The sequence below is a fragment of the Lutra lutra genome, chromosome 17 (assembly GCF_902655055.1).
Source record: "Lutra lutra chromosome 17, mLutLut1.2, whole genome shotgun sequence".
Classification (NCBI taxonomy): Eukaryota; Metazoa; Chordata; class Mammalia; order Carnivora; family Mustelidae; genus Lutra; species Lutra lutra.
Genome location: NC_062294.1, coordinates 51,617,115 through 51,638,368, shown reverse-complemented (window position 1 = coordinate 51,638,368; position 21,254 = coordinate 51,617,115). Strand labels below are relative to the sequence as shown.

Here is a 21,254-nt window from a genome sequence, read left to right as displayed (position 1 = left end):
CCAGAGTGGGAAAGCCTGTCCTGCAAGCCGGCTTCAGGAGAACCAGACAGGGAGTTACATGGCTTGTGTAGTTGAAACCTTCCAGAATTAATGACCTCGGGCTTCGGAATTCGAGAGGGTGTCCAGATAGGATGGTGGAGGGGCTGCTCCTAGAAGGAGGGGATGGATTCTAGACCAGACCGACACCCCCTCTTTGCCCCAGCCGAGATCTGGGAGGTCACAGATCCCAGGCTGCATTTTTCTCACGTGATGACGAGTCTGGGCATAGTCTGTCCTGGGCTGATGGTGCCTTCCATGGCTTTTTTGCCGCTGGCTGGGCTGGGCTGGGCTGGGCTTGATCGGTTGATTGACTGACTGACCACTCGTTATGTATTAATTTTGGACCGGTTTTAAACGTACAGGAAAGTTGTAGCAATAATAGGGCCCATTCCTGGAACCTGGCACCCGGCTTCCACCGTTGACATCTCGTGGCCTATTGGTCACAGTGAGGGACCAGCTTTGTTGCGTTCCTGTTAACCACACTCCACACTTTATTCCCATCTCAGTGTACCTTCTAATGCTGTTCTCTGTTCCCAGGACCCGGCTTGGAGTACTGTGTTGCATTTAGTTATCGTGCCCCCTCGGTTCCCTCTGGTGGTTCCGGGTGACGGTTTCTCAGACTCCGTTTGTCAGGATACCTGCAGACGGTCCTCCAATATGTCTGATGTTGTTCTCATAACTAGAGGGGGGGTCACAGGCAGCGAAGCAAGGTAGCCTCTCATCCCCTCATAGTAGGGGTGCAGAACATTCCCAGGTCAGGAGAGTGTGGGTGAGGCCTCTCCACCTTACCCTTCTGTGGTCCCTCGTCAGTGCTCAGTTCTCTGGAAGCCAGCACTTGGGCCAGCCAGTCTCAAGCGGAGGGACAATACCTTACTTTAATGATTTTTTCTAGCACACTTCGCACCTCCTGACCTTTTCTGTTTAGTTATTTAACAGCTGCCTCTTCTATGGAGTCAACCCCTTGAGGGTGGGGACTTGCTGTCTTTGTCTCTACCGACTCCCCAGTGCAGAGAGGCTTTGGCACATCGGAAGCGCTTACCTGATTCTTTGTGCAGTTATCGTTCCCCTTTTCGTTCTCCTTCTGTGCTCCTCCAGGTCATTTTTCTACCCCAAGAAGGAGGGCAAAGTGAAAAAGCCAGAGAAGGAGACCTCCAACAGCGTCAGAGAGACGGAGCCGCCTCCAAAGTACGTAATGGGACAAGGACATGGTGAACTTGTTCCTTTATAAGTCAGGACTCCCTTGGCTCTAAGCGTGTCAAACCCAGCTCAGAATGTCTGGGAGTCCTCAAGGGAATTTTTTGACTTCAGTAATTGGGACATCGAAAGGCATAGATCCAGCTTCAGGCACAGCTGCATCCAGGGCCTCGGCCTTGTCAAAGTGAGTTGGCAAGTCCAAGTTCCGGGATTAAGACAACCGTGGGCAGGCATTCAGGAGCAAGGTGCATGCATTAGTCCTATCCCTTCCATTGTCTCTGTCAGGACCCATCACAAGGCTTTTCCCAGCTCCAGGGGAGGCTGGGAAGGATAGTCTCGAGCTGTGGATGGACGATTAAGAGTGTATGCCAAGGAGCGCCTAGAAAAAGTTCATGGGATGCTTGAAAGGAAAGGAATGGGACCTAGTGGAAGGGCTGGAACTTTTGGGAAGGACCCCCTCTCTGCCTGCCAGAGCACCCCCATTTTCCCACCTTCCAGGGTGGCACTGAAGGAGCGGAATGGAGAGGTGCCTGAGAGCGATTCTCCAGTGAAGAGGCCGGGGCGGAAGGTGGCCCGGGTCCTGGGCAGTGAAGGGGAGGAGGAGGACGAGGCCCTCACACCCTCCAAAGGCCAGGTAGGTCCCCACAAGCCTGCCCACCGTGACCGGAAGAAGCCATCGTTCCCAGCAGCCTTTGACGCGGAGTGTAGTCCAGCTGCTTGGGCGCTCATGCCCCAGGAGGTGGACGAGTTGAGCGGCCATGCCCTGGAGCAGATGGACGGCCTGGTCTTCACAGTTCTGCCCCACCTGCGCCCCCGTGACCTGGGGCAGGTTCCTGCCCTCAGGCTTCAGCCACCTCACCTGTACCATATGCCCCCCTGGAGCACCTACCGTTTGGGGTGACTGTGAGTAGGAAGAGTCCACCTGTGGATCTGAGAGCAATGCATGAGCCAGAATTAGGGCTCAGAGACCCATCCCATCTCTCCTGTTGTCAGAGGGCTTTTCACCTTTTCCAGAGACATTGGCTCGCTTCCTTCCCTTGCTCCAAAGTCGCCCAGTGGGCAGCCGATTGGTGACCTTAATTCTCTCTGCAGCCTTAATTGCCCTTTGCCATGTAACCGAATATATTCACGGGTTCCAGGGACAAGAAGGGGCCATCTTTAGGAGGTTGGACTTTTCCCTGTGGCTGCTAGGGATGTTTGGAATAGTTTTGAGCAGGAGAGGGACAGAGGTGGCTTTGGGTCCTGAGCAGCCTTCCCAACATCCCTTTGGGGCCTCCACCCATCAGGGTCCAAATAGAGAGAAACCACCTGAGTGATTTGAGCAGAGAGCGTTTAAGACAGAGAATTACCAACTAGGCATGCAGTTCTCAAGCGGGTCACTGCAGGAGCAAAAGAAAACTGGAAGGCGTCATGGAGGTGGCAGCTGTGGGGGGCAGCTGCCACCCCAGGAGCTGTGGACCTGACAGTGAGACCTTCAGATGCCAGCTGGTGCCTGCTGGGCTCTCTGAGCTTCCAGGTGGTGCCTGAGGGCCTGGTTAGATCTTTGTGACAGACGCTGGGCGGCGAGCAACGGCATCCATGGGGCATCACGTCGCGGGCCCCGTGAGTGTTGGAAATGCTGTAAATCAGATCCTCCTGAAGCAGGCCCCTCTCATGCCCTGTGGTGGTGCTGCCTGCCCTGGAGCTTTCTTCCAGAACGGGAAAAGGGTTTGCGGAGTCCCAGCCTCATGAGGGGGAGTGGACGGGGTAGGCGTGGAGCTGAGGGACTGTCACTTAATAACAGGCAGAGGGCCCTGTAAGATGAGTTAGGCATTGAAACTAACATACAAATAACGGGCTTAAACAAGGTAGGAATTTATTTCTCCTTCTAATGAGCACAAAAAGTCTAGGATTAGCATGGCAGTCTCTCAGTGTCAGAGACGCAGGCTGCTTCTGTACCATTACTTTTATCCTAGATGCCCTTGTCCAAGCGAATGTCCATTTTCGGCCAGTGAGAAGAGCGAGGCATTCCACGGGAAGTGTACACCCTTATCCCTTGTATTGCACTGTGTAGAAGGCTCCTGGCCACGCCTAGCTGCAAGGGAGGCTGGGAAGTGTGGTTCTTAGGCTCTGGGCCGTACCTAGCTACAGGGGAGGCGGTGAAATGTGGTTTTTAGTTGGGCCATTATATCTTTAGCTAAAAATCAAAAGTTCTGTTACTTTAGAAAAAAAGAGAGTTGTTATTGTCCCTAATGGGGACAGTCTGGTGCCACGAAATTCCACAGGAGGGGAAGGAGGCTAAGGCCCGGGTTAAGAGAAGAGGAGCCCTGAACTAGGACAGGGAACTCTCTACCCCAACTGGAAAAGGACAAGGAGGTAGCTACTCCTTCCTCCCCTCACTCTAGAATTGCTTTTTCTTGCTTTCCAGAAGCCTGCCCCGGGCTCTCCACAAGTCTCCCCTCCCAGCCCTGTCACATTTCCCGAGAGCAGCCCTTCCCTCTCCGGCACCTCTCCTGTGGACGTCTCCCTAGCAGGGATCCCGAAGCGGCGGACGGGTGAGGACACACAGGCCCCCGGCCCCTTCCCTTGCCTGTCTTTGTCCCTGCAAGGATTTCTGCACCAGGCGGCCGGCCTCGTGACAGCTCCGATCTTGGCTTGGCGCTGTGGTTGAGACCGTGGCTTCTCCATCCACTGACTTTGTGACCTTGGGTAAATGACTTACCTTCTCAGAAGTCAAAGCAAAGCTTCCTTACTTTATTTGTAAAACAGGGATGATAATAATGACAGCATTTATCATGCAGAGATTAAGAGGAAATACGCGGAAATTACTTGGACCTGGGCCCAGCCCATAGCGAGTGCTCAGGAGGTGTTGGTTATTGTAAGCACGAGTACGGGCCACGAGGGAGGCAGCGCGGCTCACTCTGGGAGCACAGTGAAGAGGGAGACTTGCAGAAGAGAGATTCACCCAGCCGAGCCCTGAAGGACAAGGAAGAGGGTTAACGGCAGAAGGAAGTAGACATCGAGAAGGCCCTTCAGGGCACTGATGGCTTGGTGTGTTGGTGCTTAGCGCAGCAGGTTGGAGACCCCCAGCGGGGACATTGGAGAAGGTCCATGGAAAGCCAGCCTGAGGAATGGCACCTCTGTCCCCCGAGGGATCCCCCTGAGGGATCGGGAGTGTTTCGTACGGGGTGGGAAGGCACCGGTGAGAGACCCTCACGTGATGCTCGGTGACAGCTGTGGCAGATGCGGCCGAGGGACCGAATGTTCAGTGCTGCAGCATTTTCGTTAAGTTTAAGTGTGCAAGCGATGCCGGATTGAGTCAGCGAGGACTCTCAGGCACGTTTAGAATGACTTGGGTGCGTAAATCTTCTTCGGCTTTAAATTCTGTGAAATCCAAACACAGATCCGCTGTCTTTGAGAAAAACTTAGCGCCCAGTTGAGATGTGCTGATGGTACCTTGGGCTTCGAAGACAGCACGGAGAAGAGAGCATTCGTTATTTTAACATTGAAAACACAATACGTTGGAGTTACAGTGTTTTTGGATACATTGGGTTATATAAACTGTGTTATTAAAACAAAGCGTATCTGGATTTTTTGCTTTTCTCAGTATCGCTCCTGGCAAGTTTAAGATCAGGTCTGTGGCTCACCGTCTGTTTCCATGGGGTGGCGCTAGTATGAGAAACAGCACAGCTGGGGGCGCCCGGCAGGCTCTGTCAGAAGAGCACACAGTTCTTGATCTCGGGGTTGTGAGTTCGAGCCCCACGTTGGGCTCTTAAAAAAAAAATCTTAAAAAAAATATATATGTAAACACAGCTGAAACTAAGAGATGGTACGTGAATTACACTTGCATAAAAAACTTAAAATAAGTTTTTTGGGATTACAAAAAAGAAGAAAAGGAGTCTCAAGGGGTCACGGGGCTTAGCACTGTAGGAGCACAGAGCGGGTAGCACCTGAGCCGAGCCATGGAAGGTGGGGTCGTGCCGAGGCAGGGCTTCGGGGGAAGCTGGGCAGCCATGGGCAGCCCGCAGAGCTGAGCCACGTGGCACTCGGGGTGGCACATGCTGGCCTCTTTCTGGGGGATCGAGTGCAGTTTGGGGAGCAGGGTGAGTTTGAGGACAGTGTGTGGCGGGACAGAGGGTGGGGCTGGCCCCCACAGGGCCTCGCGTGCTAGGCCAGGAGCCCAGGTTTCGCCCTGGGGGTACTGGGGTGCCACAGGAGGGCTGCAGAATGGGGGGAGGGCCTTATCGTGAAATAGCTAAGTGGCTCGGGGTGTGCCAGAAGCTCAGGGCTGACCCTGAGGTTGGTCCTGGGGGCAGGGGGTGTCAGGGAATTTTTTAGAGGAAAGGACTTCTGCACTCTGGTGTGGAGGACCCCCAAACAGCAAGCGCCAGGGCCCAGAGTTACATTTGGGAACAGCAGGACTTCAGCCGTGCTGGGAATGCAGGATTGCCAGGTGTGGGAAGAGTTAGAAGGTCAGCTGGAGAGAGGTGAGTTTGCACAGCAGCAGAAGACTTGCTTCTGGAATGGGGGGCATGGGGAAACAATGGCCGGCTTTCTGAGTAAGGGGGGACAGTGCCAGCGGCAGCTGATAGTAGACCCCTCTGTGACCGTGCAAGGGAGCTACCAGGTCCAGGAGGCCAGGGGCAAGGGGACTGGTGACAATAAAAATGCCATAGCCTCAGTGAGTTCCTCACCATGCGTGAGCACCTTGCTTAGAGGCCTCTAGAAGCACCCTCTGGAGCTCCAAAACAAGCCTCAGACACACGGCATGTCATTGGGGGGTGCAGAGAGCACGACGGTGAATGATTCGGGGAAGGGGACACGGCCAGCAGAAGACGGACGTTCAGGGCGGCTACTGCATTTATGTGCCAGGTCCCATCCGTCATGAACAAGGGCCCCTGTCAGGGCCTGTTGCTTCCCTACTGCATGTGGACTTCTGAGGTCCTGGAAGAGCCATTGGAGACACACGCTGATGGCAGATCCCAGGGGTGCTGATGGGGCCCCAAGAGCAGCTGCTAGAGTCAGCTCTGTGCTGGGCCGAACATGTCCTAGCATCACTTACACTTGGGGATTGTTTCCATTCTGTGCACTCGGGAGATGGAGGCACAGAGAGATTAAGTAACTTGCTCAGGGTCACACAGCCAGGAAGCAGCAGAGCTTGAAGGATGAAGCGTGCCTGGGGCAGGAGGGGAGAGGGTCCTGCAGCCTTCTCAGGGGCCCCATCATAGAGGCCTGAGCTCATTGGGACGGGGTTGGGGAGTAGATGGGCCCCACAAAGTCAATCACGCTGAGCCCTTTGTCTTCCCAGCTCGGAAGCAGCTTCCTAAGCGGACAATACAGGATGTCCTGGAGGAGCAGGCCAAGGACGAGGACAGAGAGGCCAAGAGGAAGAAGGAGAAAGAAGGTGAGGCACCAGGAGGAGGGAGGGCGAGAGAGAGTTGGAGGGTGCGCGGTGGGGAATCTGGAAATGTGGGGGCCTCTCCCAGAGGCCAGGCTATGAGGATCCCCAGTCTGATGTCTGTGTCCCTGAATCCGGATGTGTCCGTCAGAAGCCCACACACCAACACAGGCATTTGGGTTACGAGAGCGTTTTGAAATGCAATCATTTGGGCCACTTTAATTTAGGATTCATTCATAGGTGGTTTCCCATTTTTACCCTCTGTTTTTCTGTTTCTGTTGATGGAGAATGTTTTCTTCTCCACGACTTCTTTGTTCTTAGAAACATGACCGGGAGGCAGAGATCCCCAGCCTTGCAATAGCACCCTTAGTGTCTAAGTAAATTGTTGACGGCCCCCCGGGCCAGCACCTCAACGGTTCCATTCATTAAGTAGCTATGTCCGGACGACTGTTGATGTTCTAGAAACTTGGGCATTTGAGAAAAAGGCACTTATCCAGTGAAAGGAAAAGTACTGTTCTTTGTTTCATCCTTAAAAGAATCACAGTGAGTTTCTAACTGAGGATGTGTCCTGCTCTCTGCACAATTGCCCAAACTTTGGAATCCCCCGTTCCCCGTTCACACTGGTTTTTGTGCAGCCACGGGAAGGAAGCCCAGCCTTGTGGACAGGTGAGGGCAGGAGCTGCAAGGCCATTGGGGGCTAAGGACGCTGAAATCTGGAAGACCTCGAGCTAGTAGTTCCCGCCGTGACCAGCAGGTGTCACCAGTGTCCCCTGGAACAGGAAACAACCACTGGTCCCGTGGGGCCCGTGTGCAACCTTGACTTATGCCAGTGTTTGTTTACTAAAAGCCCCTTGTTAGGCTCCCCGTCTTTTAGTCCGTATCCACCCTTACTGTAAATTGTGCATTTTTAGCCAGTGTCAGTGTCAGGGGCCGTGGGAGGGCGGGTAGCTGCTTGGTTTTTCACAAGTTCGCTTACACAGTGTATTGTTGTCCTAGAAGTCTGGGTTTCTTTTTTCCAGTTTAAAACATTTTTCATTTTTACCTACATCAAGTTATCGTGTACATTTAGAACTCTTCCCAGTCGTATCTTGCGGAGAATAATTTTAGACGTTGGTAAGAAGACACTGGCGGGTTGTGTCTGTCTCTGGCTGCCCTGGTGCTCATGCACAGGGTGTTGATTCCGTGGACGCCCCGCCGTGCCTGGGGCTGGGCAGGAGCGGGCTCACGCCTCCTGTCGCTTTACAGACATGCTTGATGGGCACAGGAGCAAATGGGGGCAGGACGTCTCGGGAGTTGAGATGTCCCTGGGGGGTCAGAATAATTCTTTTTTTGCCATGTGACTTTTCTGTTATCCAAAGCTGAGACCCCACCAGAAAGCCTCACAGAGCCTGAAGTGACCCAAGAGAAAGAAGCAGAGGAAGAGGACCAGCCCGTGACGTCCCCTGAGCACCCAGAGACCTGTGAGTTTCCAGTCCCCCGGTGGCCCCGGCTCTCTGGTTTCGGGTCGGATATCTTACAAGGCCAGTTTATTTTCTTTTTTAAAATATTTTTATTTATTAGAGAGAGAGAGAGAGAGCACAATCTTGGTGAGGGGCAGAGGGAGAAGCAGATTCTCCGTTGAGCAGGGAGCCCTATGCGGGACTCGATCCCAGGACCAGGACCCTGGGATCACAACCTGAACCAAAGGCAGACGCTTAACCGACTAAGCCGCACAGGTGCCTCCCCGAGGCCAGTTAATTTTAAGTAAGACTCAAAAATGTTGTTAAAATGCAAATTCTAAGGGAATCAGAGGTTTTATTGCCATCGTTGTTTTTATGGCTAAAATCCGTGCCCACCCCTCCCCCCATGCACCTGGGAAAGAAGAGCCAGTCATCCCTCAACAAAATACTTGTATCTTCGAGAAATCACGGGTACTGAACGTTACTAACCGAGGGGTAGTTGATGAAGTTAGCCCAGCGGGGCTATGGGGTTTTTGAGGTTCCAGCTCTAGCCAAGTGTCTGGGAGCCTCCTGTGTGCGACACAGCCCCGTGGGGACATTTTGAGGATGCGGACCGTACCTGATTTCCTGCCAACTGCAGCAGAAGTGGGAACATTTTCTTCCCACTGAGCTCATGCTGGGATTTCTTTTTAAACCGCTGTCCATTAAGTCTCCGGTCTCAGGCCGGACGCTAGGGAGAACTCTGTTACTGCTGATGGAAAGGCATCGGACCCAAGGGGCTCAGCACTTACGCACAGAAAGGGAAAGTGCGGAACCGAGGGTGTTTTCCGTCTGTGGAGTCAGAATGCTGTGGGTGACCAGCGAAGTCCCAGGATGAAAGTTGGCATCCCCAACCGACGTCTCTCGCTTTAGCGGCAGAATCCCCGCCGGACAGCGCCTCGGAGCCTGAGGTGGCTGGGAAGCCGGAGGCTCGGGAGGAGGACCCGGCCAGGCCACCCCCCAGAGCTCCCAAAACGGTCAGCAGCTTCTTTGGTGAGTGTCTGCCGCCCCTCGGCTCCCAGCCGTGCGGGGAGGAGGCAGGCGGCCCTTTCCCCAGAGCGCGCCCTGCCCCGTGGAAGGTCCGACGCCCGACTCCTGGCTTTAAGGCCGGTGGGGGCTCTCAGGAGGGGGACCCACAGTTGCCCGACTTCATTCCCAGCCCCCCGGAAACCGGCAACCAAGAAAGAAGGGAAAGAAGAGGGACCTGGCACTCCAAGACAGGAGGAGGCCAAGGGGTGAGTCCGTGTCGGCTGTCGAGGCGGGGGGCGGGGGCACTAAGGGGAGGCCTGCGGCGGGTCCGGATTCTGCTGATTTGATTCCTCTTACCAAGGAGACCAGTGAGCACCCAAAATTCTTGCAGCTCGAACCGACGGCGATTACGGCTGATTATAGCAATGCCGGTGTTTTGGGCTTCTTAGTGCCATTCTGTGCCCCAGTTGAGGCATTACTGGGGAGACTGAAAGGCGCTGTGTCAGCATGTGACGTCACTCTACCAACGGTCAGCTCCTTTTCTCGAACACCGACTGTGCGTTGCGTACGGGATGGTTTCTTTTAGGCTGTGTCACTTCCCCTCTGCCCTACTCCTGTGGAGGAAGAGGAGAGGGCACTTTAGCCATTTTACGGACATTGGAATAATTGACCCCGAGGGGTTAGGTCGGCTTCCCCGGGTCACACAGGGAGGCGGTGGGGCAGGGCCGGGCCTGGGACTCGGGTCCCCCTGAATCCCGGGTCTGGGCTTTCCCTGGCTTCTGCCCCATCTTGCCTCCAGGGATGTGCCTGTGCTTACGTGTCTACGACTAAGCTTCTCTGACAAAACCAATGTCCTGCTACACGCTAAGCTTTCTGTCTTGCTTTTTTTGTGTGTGTGGAATTTGGTGGCCATTTCTCTTACCCCACTCCCAGCCCAATCACGTGTCCATCTCTGACGGCTGCCTAAAGGAGACCGACACACCTTCAGGACCTCCGGCCTCTTCACCTCAGAAATGGGGACATTCTGGTGACAGAAAGCACACCTTTGATCCACTCTTAACTGTGGGCCAGGCACTGGGCGGCGTGCCTTCTCTATCCTGACGCTTTGAATCCCCCCAGCACCACTGTGTGTAGGTTCTGCCAGTCTCCCCATTTCACAGACGGGAAGGGTGAGGCGTTGGAGCAGGACGGTACTCTGGGTGGTTAGAAAGCCCAGCTCTGCCCACGCCGGCTGTGTGACCGCAGGGAAGTGACATAGCCTTTCTGGGCCAGTTTCCTCCTGAGGGTTCGAAACATTCGACTAGGGTCTGGCCATGGCCAAGTTCAGCAAGTTGTAGCCACTGCTGTTGTTAGTGTCGTTATGAATTTACTATTAGTGCCTCACTTACGGCCCAAAGGAGGAGAGCACCCCCGTTGAGATTCCTGGTTGTGGAATTAATTAATTAATTAATTATTTTATTTGGGTAAGAGAGAGCACGAACAAGCGGTGGGGAGAGAGGGGGAGGAAGCAGACTCCCCACTGAGCAGGGAGCCTGACGCAGGACTCGATCCTAGGACGCTGAGATCATGACCTGAGCCGAAGGCAGACGCCCAACCCCCTGAGCCACCCAGGCGCCCCCCTCGCTGCAGAATTCCTTAACCACAGTACTCTGGTGTCTCGTAATAACAGCGGGCTCGCCAGGACGGCTACCACTTGGGAAAGGCTGAATGTGTCCAGCTCCCCATGCTCAGCCCTGCACACTGGGTCCAGCTCGGCCACCCATAGTCTGTGCGTTGGGATCAGCTTTAAGAGCCTGAAAACCCCCTGAGGCTTCTCCGATCCTCCTGGACCTCCCCTGCATAGCTACAGGCCTGAGGCTGGGGAGTCCGTGTTGTTTTGAAAAGGCTCCCCACAGAGTGCTCCAAGGAGGGGGAACGCCCTCCATCGTGTCTTCTGGCACCCTCCTGATTTCACACGGTGGTAGGGACTCCTGGGAGCTGCGTTGGACAGAGGGTGACAGTGTGGCTCGGAGAGAGGAGGGTGCTCCCTTGGGGTGACACGGCTGCTCAGTGACGGCGCAGGGATGTGAGCCCAGAGGCATCAGACTGCAGGGGCTGCAGTGCAGGGCCCCTGGCAGGGCTGGTATGAGGCATTTCCAGGGGCGATCGTGGTAGCGAGAGGTTCAGCATGCTGTCTCCAGGGCCGTGCTGTGTGTAGCCGTGTGTGAGCTCAAGCACTTGCCTGGGAAACAGGGTTAGAAGAGTCCCTGGTGTAGCTGGGAGCTAACAGGCAGGTGCCCTGAGCACAGTGCCTGGCACTTCGAGACATCTCGGGACTGCACCCTTCTGCTGTTCTTGCTGTTCCATCAGGAGAGAGGGAGGGAGGGCTTGGGTGGGAGGCCCGAAGAGGTCTCTGGCCTCTTAGAATGGCCCCCAGAAACCAGGCAGATCGTGTTGCTCCATTTCATCCACACCAACCCCTTTCCCGTTTTTCAAACACATCATATGCATCTCTGTCTCAGGGCCTTTGCACTTGCTGTTTCCCCTGCTGGGAGTGCTCTTCAACCTGATACCCACTCTGCTCACTTCTCATGTCATTCTGCCTAAATGTCTCCTTCTCCAGCCTTTTTCTCAGAAGGAGTACCTGCCATCCTGCCTTCCCCCAGCGTGTTTTTATTGTGGTTTTGGAAATTTTTTTGATATTAAAATTATTCGTTTCTATGTTTTGGGGTTTTTTCCCCCGACTCCCTGGCTAGAATGTGAGCTCTAGATTCGCGGACTTTGTTTTCATTCCCTTTTGTGCCCTCATGCCTAGAGCAGTGTCTGGCACATAGTAGGTGCTCAGAAAACACTAGCCGGAGGAATGGCTTCTCTTTGACCCAGGTGTCTAATCTCCTCGTTGCCTCCACAGACCCCCGGACCCCCCCAGCTACAATCCTGCCAAGAACAACTACCATCCCATCGACGACGCATGCTGGAAGCCAGGCCAGAAGTGAGGTCCCCCCCCCCCAGCAGTCCCTCCGCCTCTCCCTGTCACCGGGCACATCTCCCCAGAGGCCTCCATTGGAGGAAGCCGTCAGACCTCTCAAGTTCCCATTCTGGGGACACAGGCAGCCACCCCAGCGGTGGGGGGAGGCAGGTGGACAGACAGATGGATGGCACGGGTTGTACATGCCGCCCTGTGTCTCTTTTCCTTCCCCAGGGTTCCTTACCTGGCTGTGGCCCGGACCTTTGAGAAGATTGAGGAAGTTTCTGCTCGGTAACTCATCAGGCCCACCTGGGCGGGCAGGGGCAGGTGGGGCGGTGGCTCGCGCTGCTCAGTCCCTTCTGCCTCTGCCCTTTCCACTTCACCTTCCTGCCTGCTCCCTTGGAGTGTCTGCAGGGCCTCGTGGGCCACCGGCCCAGAGGGCCGCACTTCTGTCTCTTTCTGTGGGTCAGAAGGAGGCGTGGACGTGAGCCCAGGTTCCGGGGTGGGGAAGCCGCCTCCTCCTGATGGCAAGAACTTAATCTCCCCTGGGCAGGGAGAAGTAACCGTAGCCTCGCTGACCGTCTTGCCATCCGTGTGAGGAGGTCTGGGTCTGGATTCTAGTGGGAACCCCAGTCCCGGCGAGTGCTAGTTGGGCCGCTGGCACACCGGGCTGCCCGGCCCCGGCCCTCCCCCTTCTCCAGGCCCCTAGTACCCAGCCCCCTGGCTCTCAGTCCCAGGTGTCTAGTCAGTGTCATCAGGTCCCTCCCCCGCCATTTTGGTTCCTACCTGCGCATCAGCCTTGTTTCCAAAAGATCCTTCCACGTTGGTCTAAGTAGGTCTCGGCCCTTTTAATCTGGCTCCGTGGGATTCCTTCCTCTTTCACTTCTCAGACATGAGCGGAGCATTTAGGCTCTTCCCGGCACTTTGTTCTCATGCACGTGTGTCTCTGCGAACATGGGAGGAATGTCCTCCGGGACGGAAGCCCCACAGTGGAATTGCAGGCCACAGAGGGTGCGGGAAGGGCCTCAAGCGCCAGACCTGTGGGCTGCGGCAGTGGGAGGGCCTGGTTAGCCCGAGCCCTGCCCGGGATGGGCACATGGGTCTGGGAGTGGGCCCAGTTCCACTGCGTCCTGGCTGTGTGACCGTGGGCCGGTGGCCTGACCTCTCTGAGCTTCGGTCTCTTCAAGAAACACGTGCAACTCGTCCGTCTTGAGATTGCACCGAGACCCATGGAGCAAAGAGTAGCACAGTTGGCTGTTTGGCAGCCAGAGACACTACTGTCCAATGTCCCTGAGTTCAGAACCGTGGGTGACTCCAGATGCCCCAGTTGAGGGGTTTTATAATTTTTTTTTAATCTTCTTGAAATAGTTTGAAACTTAGAGAAAAACTGCAGACACAGCATCACCAGTCCCCCTGTACCCTGCGCCAGCGGCCCCTGACGCCAGCCCCTTCTGCCAGCACGTGGCCGTGGCCGAGACCAGGACGTTAGCGTCAGCGCACTGTGAAGTGACATCCAGACTTCACTTGGGTTTTGCCAGTTTCCCCTTTTGCATTGTCCTTGCTGGGCCAGGACCTGCCCCGGACCCTGACCCCTACCCGCGGCGGGTCCTCCCTGCGGCCACCAGTCTGATTCCTGGTTATGTGGCCCCGGGGCCACTGCCGGCGCCTCCGCTCCACACTTGCTGCCTTCCCCTTTGCAGTGAGCAGGCGTCCTGGGGGCTTCCCTTTGCTCCTGTGCAATGACCCCATTTCTCCTCAGACTCGCACTGCTGGTTTTAGCATTCATAAGAGTGTCCTTGGGCCGGCGAAACAGATCGCCATCGCTTGGGGACTGAAAACAACAGACGCGTGTCCTCTCGAGGTTCAGGAGGCCAGAAGGCCAAGATCAAGGGGTGGGCAGGGCTGGTTCTTCCTGGAGGCTCTCGGGGGAAACCTGACCCGTGCCTCCCCCAGCTGATGGTGGCCGCGGGCATCTGTGCCTGTGGCCAACGTCACTCCAGTCCCTGCCTCTGATTCCACGGGCTCTTTTTCTCTGTGTGTCTTCTTGTGGGTTTTATATGGACACTTTTGCTGGATTGAGGGCCCACCCATTTGTGATGATCTCATCTTAACCCTGACCTCAGTTACACCTGCTAAGCTCCTCTTTCCAAGTAAGGTCCTGTCCTGAGGCTCTGGCGGCCCTCCGTCTGGGTCATGCCATTGGTCTGCCGTAAGTCACGTGCGTGGTGTCTGCCCCGCGCTGCTTTGTGTTTCTCTCTCTCGTGCCTCCCCCGTGTGTTCACTGGGCCGCTTCTGTAAGGGAGACTTAGCTTCCCTTTCCAGTGAGGCCTTCTCAGCCGCAAACGCAGACCTTTGCACAGAGGCCACAAGCCACACAGAAACGGGGTTTTACTCTTTGAGCCGGCAGCTGGTGCAGGGGTGGGAAGCGCGGGTCCTTGGGCAGACGGCCTCAGCTCACGTCTCAGCCTGGTTCTCACTGGCTCTGTGGCCTTGGCCGAGTTACGTGATCTCTCTGGGCCTCAGCTGCTTCCTCTGTAAAGTGGGGGTAACATCAGTATCTCCCTTGTGGCGGGGCCGGGAGTGTTCAGTAAGCACCCTCCTCCTCCCACCCCGTCTGGCATCTCAAAAGTGCCCCCCCCCCAGCAGCCGCTGCTCCTCTGGATGGCTGTCCCCATCTTGGTCGTAAGCATGGAATGGGCTCACCCTGTCCCCAGCACCTGTGGTACCACCTGGGCCTGGACTGGAGCTCCTCCTCTTCTCCTTTCCCGGGGTCCTTTCTTCCTGCCCCCAGCTTTGACGCCAGAATGCCAGGAGGTCACACCTCTGCCCCCTTCCCCCCGCAGGCTCCGGATGGTAGAGACGCTGAGCAACTTGCTGCGTTCTGTGGTGGCCCTGTCCCCTCCAGACCTCCTCCCCATCCTCTACCTCAGCCTCAACCGCCTCGGGCCGCCCCAGCAGGGCCTGGAGCTTGGCGTTGGTGACGGCGTCCTCCTCAAGGCAGTGGCCCAGGCCACGGGTAAGCAGGGGGTGTGGTGGCAGTTCCAGCGTTGGGGAGGGGGGCTCCAAGGAAGAGGGTGCAGAGGTGAGGAGGGGGTGAGAGACACGGCGGGAGCTCTAAAGGTGGGGAGAAGGGCTGACCGGATAGACAGGTCTGGTGGGGGGAGCGTGGGGCACTGTTCCAGGTGTTGGAGGCTGGGCGGCATGGGGCAGGGTGGGGGGGGAGGGGCTGGGAAGATGGGCTGCAGAGGGAGCGGGGTGAGGGCACTGGGACCAAGGCCAGGGCCCAGGGACATGGCAGAGCCTGGAGGGCCAAGGGGAGATGTGGGGAGACCACGAGCAGGGGCCAAGCCGGGTGTGAGCAGAGAGGACCCGAGACAGACATACAGCCCTGTGCGTCGCCCTTACCACGGGTTCCCTCCACCCCCAGGGCGGCAGCTGGAGTCTGTCAAGGCCGAGGCGGCCGAGAAGGGCGACGTGGGGCTGGTGGCGGAGAGCAGCCGCAGCACCCAGAGACTCGTGCTGCCCCCGCCCGCTCTCACCGCCGCCGGAGTCTTCACCAAGTTCCGAGACATCGCCCGGCTGGCCGGCAGCGCTGTGAGTGGGGCAGGCTGGCCCTCTGCACCCAGACCCTCTGCCCTTCCCCTGGGGGGCCCGGAGGCATGCGTGTGGCCAGGGGGCTTCCAGTCACGCTCTCTGGGGCTGGGTCGCTTCGGGCCTGCTTGTGGGGCCGGGGGTCTCCTGCCACAATCCTGGCACCTGCTCCGCAGCTGCCGTGTGACCCCACACCGGCAGTCTGTGCTTGCTGGAGGGAGGAAGGGAGGCGGGATGGGAAGTGGGACTGGGAAACAGCCAGGGCCTATTCTGGGGGGCCAGCCAGGAGGAGGTGTGGGCCCCTCCCTTCGCCCCAGCCGCTGACTGCTCCACCGGCCTTCAGTCCACAGCCAAGAAGATGGACGTCATCAAAGGCCTATTTGTCGCCTGCCGCCACTCAGAAGCCCGATACATCGCCAGGTAGGTGTGGGCCTGGGAGGCTGGGAGTGACGGCGGGAGGGAAAGACCAGCTGTGGTAATCCCACTGGGACCCCGACCGCCCTCACACTGGGCCCTGAGGGTCTGGACTGGGAACACCGGGTCCCTTTCCCTGGGCAGCTCCCCTCCTCAAGGCCTGGGGCTCGTGGCCAAGTAGTGCCGGGGTTGATGAGCGTTGCCTGCCTGGCCTCAGCGGAAGCAGTACAGGACTGGGGCCCGGCGGTGGCCGTGCAGGTGGAAACGAAACCATGGGTCGCCCCCATCACAGAGCGTTTCTCGGGGGCCCCAGCCGGGTGTGGTTCCTCCCCGAGGTGCTGCCAGGCAGGCCCCGTCACCCTCAGCCGGGTCTACAGACGGGGAGATGGAGGCCCGGGGACGGTATGCCTCGTGCTGAAGGGCAGTGCCTCAGAGCCAGGCCTGTGTGGGGGACAGGCTGTTGAGTAGCACACTCTGGGCCCCTCCGGGGAGGCCCCGTCCTGCTTCGCAGCCCTCTGTGTCCTGGCTCGCCTGCCCCGAGCCTCACTGAATTTCCCCAGAGGCCCACTGAAAGGCAAAGACACCACGGGATCCCTGGTTCTGCCTAGGGAAGGCCGGCGGCCACGGCCGTTCGGGACTGGCCTCCGTTTCCTCGTCTGCTCACTGGGACTGTGTGATCCCTCGGGTCCCTTCTGGCCCTGAAGGTGGTTCAGGTTTCGAGGAGAGGGTTACAGAGAGTGGAGGTGGGGGAGACGGGAGGAGGCAGGGGCAGGGCGTGGAGGGCAAGACAGCGAGGGTGGCCATGAGCCCACTCCCCCTCTCCTGCTGTCTCCCCAGAGCCCTGAGCGGACGGCTGCGCCTCGGGCTAGCAGAGCAATCGGTGCTGGCCGCCCTCGCCCAGGCCGTGAGCCTCACGCCCCCTGGCCAAGGTGAGGCCCCGCGGTCTGTCTCCGCACCCAGCACCGGAGTCAACCGGGTAGCCCTCTTTTCCCCGAAGTCCACGCGCCCCTGCTCCTCTCCAGGCTCCTTCCCTGGCAGCCTCGTTTCCGTTCCTTGTTTCCCTCACGCCACCTGCTATGCCCCCGGGGTAGCCGGAGGGTCAGCCACCCCAAAGCCTCTGCTGGTGGTCTGTTCTCAGAATTCCCCCCGGGCATTGTGGATGCTGGGAAGGGCAGGACAGCAGAGGCCCGAAAGACATGGCTGGAGGAGCAGGGCATGATCCTGAAGCAGACGTTCTGGTGAGATCCGGGGCTGTGGGCAGAGTGGGAGGGTGGCGGGAGCCAGAGGGGTGGCGGGTTCAGCACAGAGGGCCATGTGTGACGTGGCAGGCGCCAGTGACTATCATGGGGCGGGGGTGACAGAGCAGAGGTAGTGATCCAGACAAGATTGGTGCTGGGCATGAGGCGGGGGACCGTGATTAGGACCAGGGACATGGGAATGGGGAGCGGGGGCACGGGGTGCTGGCCGCAGGTGCGTGCAGCAGACATCTGAGAGCTCCCAGTGAGACCGCACATGCGCAGAGGCCGAGAGAACCAGAGCAGGGCTACTGACTGACGCGGAGTGAGGGGTTAGGACATCCATGGGGTGACAGCGAGGGCTCCAAGGAGGGGGGACTTGGCCACAACGAAGTGGTGAGTGCCCAGAGAGAGTGTCAGCGGCAGGAGGGCCCAGGAGCATTTCTGCACATGCCCCTGGGGCACCTGCCAACCCCCCACCATCCCGCCCAGGGCCAGGGCAGCGGTCTCCACTCTGCCCACGGGGAGAATCTGCAAACTGGGGCTCCCCGGCCTGCCCCCAGCCAGCTCCATCAGACTCTTGGGAGGCAGGGCCTGGTCTTGGAGAAATTTCTTAATCCATCCTTGAGGGGTTCTAACGTGTAGCTCAGGTAGAGGGCCCCTGGTCTCCTGGTGACAGGGAGGGGTGACAGCAGGCCCAGAGCAGGGGAGACGGAGCGACGTGCAGTGGTGCTGAGGGGGGCAGTGTGACAGACAGCCGGAGTAGGGGACATGGAGGAGGTGGGGACAGGTGGGAGCAGACCCCCGGACGAGGGGAAGGACCGGCAGAGGTGCAGTTTGCAGCCAGAGCACAGGGTTTCCAGGCTGCCAGAGTTCTGCAAAGACACCTGCCAGCTTGTGTTTGCCTCTGCCCCAGCGAGGTGCCTGACCTGGACCGGATCATCCCTGTCCTGCTGGAGCACGGCCTGGAGCGCCTCCCAGAGCATTGCAAGCTGAGCCCAGGTACAAAGCCACGGGGTGGGGTCGGGGACCATGGGGCAGGGGGCATAGGGCAGGGTTGGGGGACCTGCCCTCCTGCACGCTCCCCTCCCTTCTCCCAGTATAGCTTCCTCCGTCCCGCCAAGAATCTGCGGATTCCTCCTCTTGCCTCCAGAACTGAATCCTGTTTCCCATGCTGAAATCTATCCGTCTTCTCTTTGGGGTCCCAGTCAGATGAGGCAGGGTGGGGGTAAATGCTGGGACAGAGTTATTACCCTAAAAGGCAGCAGATCAGGCCAGACAGACTCTTTCTCTCACATGTAAGAGTCCAGAGGAAGGCGGGGGATCAGGGAGGACACTGTGGCTGGGCTCCAGGGATCCCCTCTCCCCCGACCAGGGACTGAGGTTCCTCTTCCCCATCACGTTATTGTCTCGAGGTTTTCACCCTAAGGTGCGTGACCAGAGGTGGTTCAGGTTTCTAGATCACAGAAGAGGGAGAGAGAGAAGAGGGGTGAGGGTGTGACCCAGACCTTGCACTCAGCACTCCTCATGCGTCCTAACTGGCGTCCTAATCACGAGGCCTTCCCTTCCTGCAGGGGAGGCTGTGAGTGTCCCAAGCTGGGAGGCCAGGTGAGGGCGTGTTCTCCCTGGGCACAGCCAGCTGTCTCTGTCACACACACCCCCATCCCACGCGTTGCTGGCGCCTTCCCCAGCTTACTCTGACTCTCAGTCCTCCCTCCCAGGGGTTCCCCTGAAACCAATGCTGGCACACCCCACCCGCGGAGTCAGCGAGGTCCTAAAACGCTTCGAGGAGGCAGCTTTCACCTGCGAGTACAAATACGATGGGCAGAGGGCACAGGTAGGGGGGCGGACGCACCCCTGAGGCAGGAGGGAAGGTTCCCAAGAGTGGGGCCCGGGGGTGACTCAGATCCGAACTCGGACTGCGTCCTGCTGCAGACCACCCACCCATGCGACCTCACACTTCTCAGGCCTCAGTTTCCACCTTCACATAGTGGCTGTGTCAGTAACCACCACGAGGGCTTACTGGAAGTCAGTTTGATTGGATAAAATCATCCAGATCTCTGAGCCACAGCAGTGGGAGTTGAAGCAATGTTGGCTTCACCTGCCCGTGCCCTGTGGGTGGGGTCGTTCACTGTACCACCCTTGGTGGGAGGCCCCGCCTTAACCCGCAGCAACCTGGCTGTGTACAAGGGTGTCCCCACCCCGCAGTCAGGGATGTCCTTGCTTGGGTCTGTAAGGACGCTTCTAGTGGCTTTTCTGTCCGGGCGGGGAGCTGGGGCTGCCGTGTTCATCGTGGGGGCGGATGAGCGCGTGTGGCGGGTGACACGTGGTGCTCTGAGGCCCTTAGAAGCAGCAAACGAGACTGGTGGATCTTCAAACTGTGATACTGAGAAAAAATAAGAAACAAAAGGATTCATAGTAGCAGCAGTGATCTTGAAAATACATATGTGTTTTAAGTCACATATGCTATATCCAGCACACATGCAGCTGTCGTACGAGTAAAGCAACATATTCGTAGTTCTGCTTAAGGACTGTGGCCAGGCTCTGTATGGAAACACAATACATTCAGATACTTATGGTTTAACACTCGGGCATATCCGCGCAGACACAGCAAGACGCTGGAACCTCCAGGGTCGGGGCTGGGGGTTGGTGGGTAGGGAGGATGTGGAAGGACATGGCAGGCAGGGGCTTCCATGAACGGGTGGGAGGCACCGTGTGGATAGAGGAGATGACTTCCTCCAGTCTCTGCACTGATTCCTCCTCCAGAGCTTCCAGAGCCTTTTGCCGATCAAGGAGGGCTAGGGCCAGGTGGGGTGGGCCAGGCTCTGAGTCCCCTCCCCTTTCCCACTGCCTCAGATCCCATGTCCTAGAAGGCGGGGAGGTGAAGATCTTCAGCAGGAATCAGGAAGACAATACCAGCAAGTACCCGGACATCATCAGCCGCATCCCCAAGGTGGGCATCTGCTGGGTTGTGTAGCAGTGTTCCTTTGAGGGAAAAGAAGTCTCCCCGTGGAGATGAAGAGTAAGGACAGGCATTTCTAGCATGATTAGCATGTGCAACGGCCCTGTGGTTGGAGGGGCCCAGCCAATCTACAGGAGAGGGCTAGCCTGCTGGGGTGCAGAGTCTGGAGGGCCAGAGGCTGACCCAGGAGAGCCCCACAGCTTTGGGGAGCTGGAGATGGTTTTTAGCAGGGATGCACTGCGATCAGACTTGGGGTTTGCTCAGGGCACCCTGACTGCTGTGAAGAGAGTGGGTTAGACCACACAGTCCACACAGGAGCAGGGACGGATCCGGTAGGATGATGTGGCCTCGGCTTGGACCGGGCTCAGTAAGATGGGGGCCTGGAGGTGGCTTAGAGATTTCAGAGGGGAAGTGGACAAGTTCCCAGGCAACTGACAAAGGCTGCTGGGTTTCCGCTTATGGGACCAAGCAGTAAGTCTCAGAGAGTTTGTTTTCCCTTTCTCGTGGGCAGTGAGGGTGTGTCCGTACATGCGCCTCTAAGTTGACGTCAGTTCATTGGTGGGTCTCGAGAGCTGTGGAAGGAAAAGAACTTTTGTTTTCTCTGGGCCTGTCTTTTGCCCTCATCCCCTACCTCTTAGTAGCCCCAGGTCTCTCTCTTCACCTTTCAGATTAAACTCCCGGTCAGTCACATCCTTCCTCATGGACACAGAAGCTTGGCTTGGGACAGGGAAAAGAAGCAGATCCAGCCATTCCAAGTGCTCACCCACCCGCAAACGCAAGGTAGCCTCTGTTCCCCTCTGCTGGCCTGCCATAGGTCCACACACTTTCTCTTCTTCCTCCAGCCCTGCCCCGTCCCCAGAAGAACAGAGTGTCCACTGGGATGCGGTTCTTGCTGCCTTTTACAGGGTGGCTGCCACAGCTCCAGCCATTGCGTTCTCATCCCAGCATGCCTAGTACAAAGGGGGAAGAGCCCTTCTCCTATGTCTCTGTTTCATCGTGAAAGATCGGTTCCAGGAGGCCTCCCCACAGTCTGTGCCCCTCAAACTTC

At 57.5% G+C, this 21,254-nt stretch overlaps 1 protein-coding gene across 1 annotated transcript in view; it reads left to right on the top strand.

Moving 5' to 3' along the window:
* LIG1 (DNA ligase 1) overlaps positions 1–21,254 on the top strand; it is a 43,935-nt gene that overhangs the window by 6,300 nt on the left and 16,381 nt on the right. Inside the window, 21 exon segments of the mRNA XM_047711482.1 lie at positions 1,135–1,224; positions 1,732–1,867; positions 3,641–3,767; positions 6,521–6,616; positions 7,969–8,070; positions 8,962–9,081; positions 9,248–9,323; positions 11,948–12,028; positions 12,239–12,295; positions 14,848–15,020; positions 15,432–15,598; positions 15,939–16,015; positions 16,847–16,938; positions 17,148–17,247; positions 18,161–18,246; positions 18,966–19,089; positions 20,101–20,197; positions 20,875–20,886; positions 20,888–20,918; positions 20,921–20,970; positions 20,972–20,986. Coding sequence (XP_047567438.1) covers positions 1,135–1,224; positions 1,732–1,867; positions 3,641–3,767; positions 6,521–6,616; positions 7,969–8,070; positions 8,962–9,081; positions 9,248–9,323; positions 11,948–12,028; positions 12,239–12,295; positions 14,848–15,020; positions 15,432–15,598; positions 15,939–16,015; positions 16,847–16,938; positions 17,148–17,247; positions 18,161–18,246; positions 18,966–19,089; positions 20,101–20,197; positions 20,875–20,886; positions 20,888–20,918; positions 20,921–20,970; positions 20,972–20,986 — 1,909 coding nt within the window.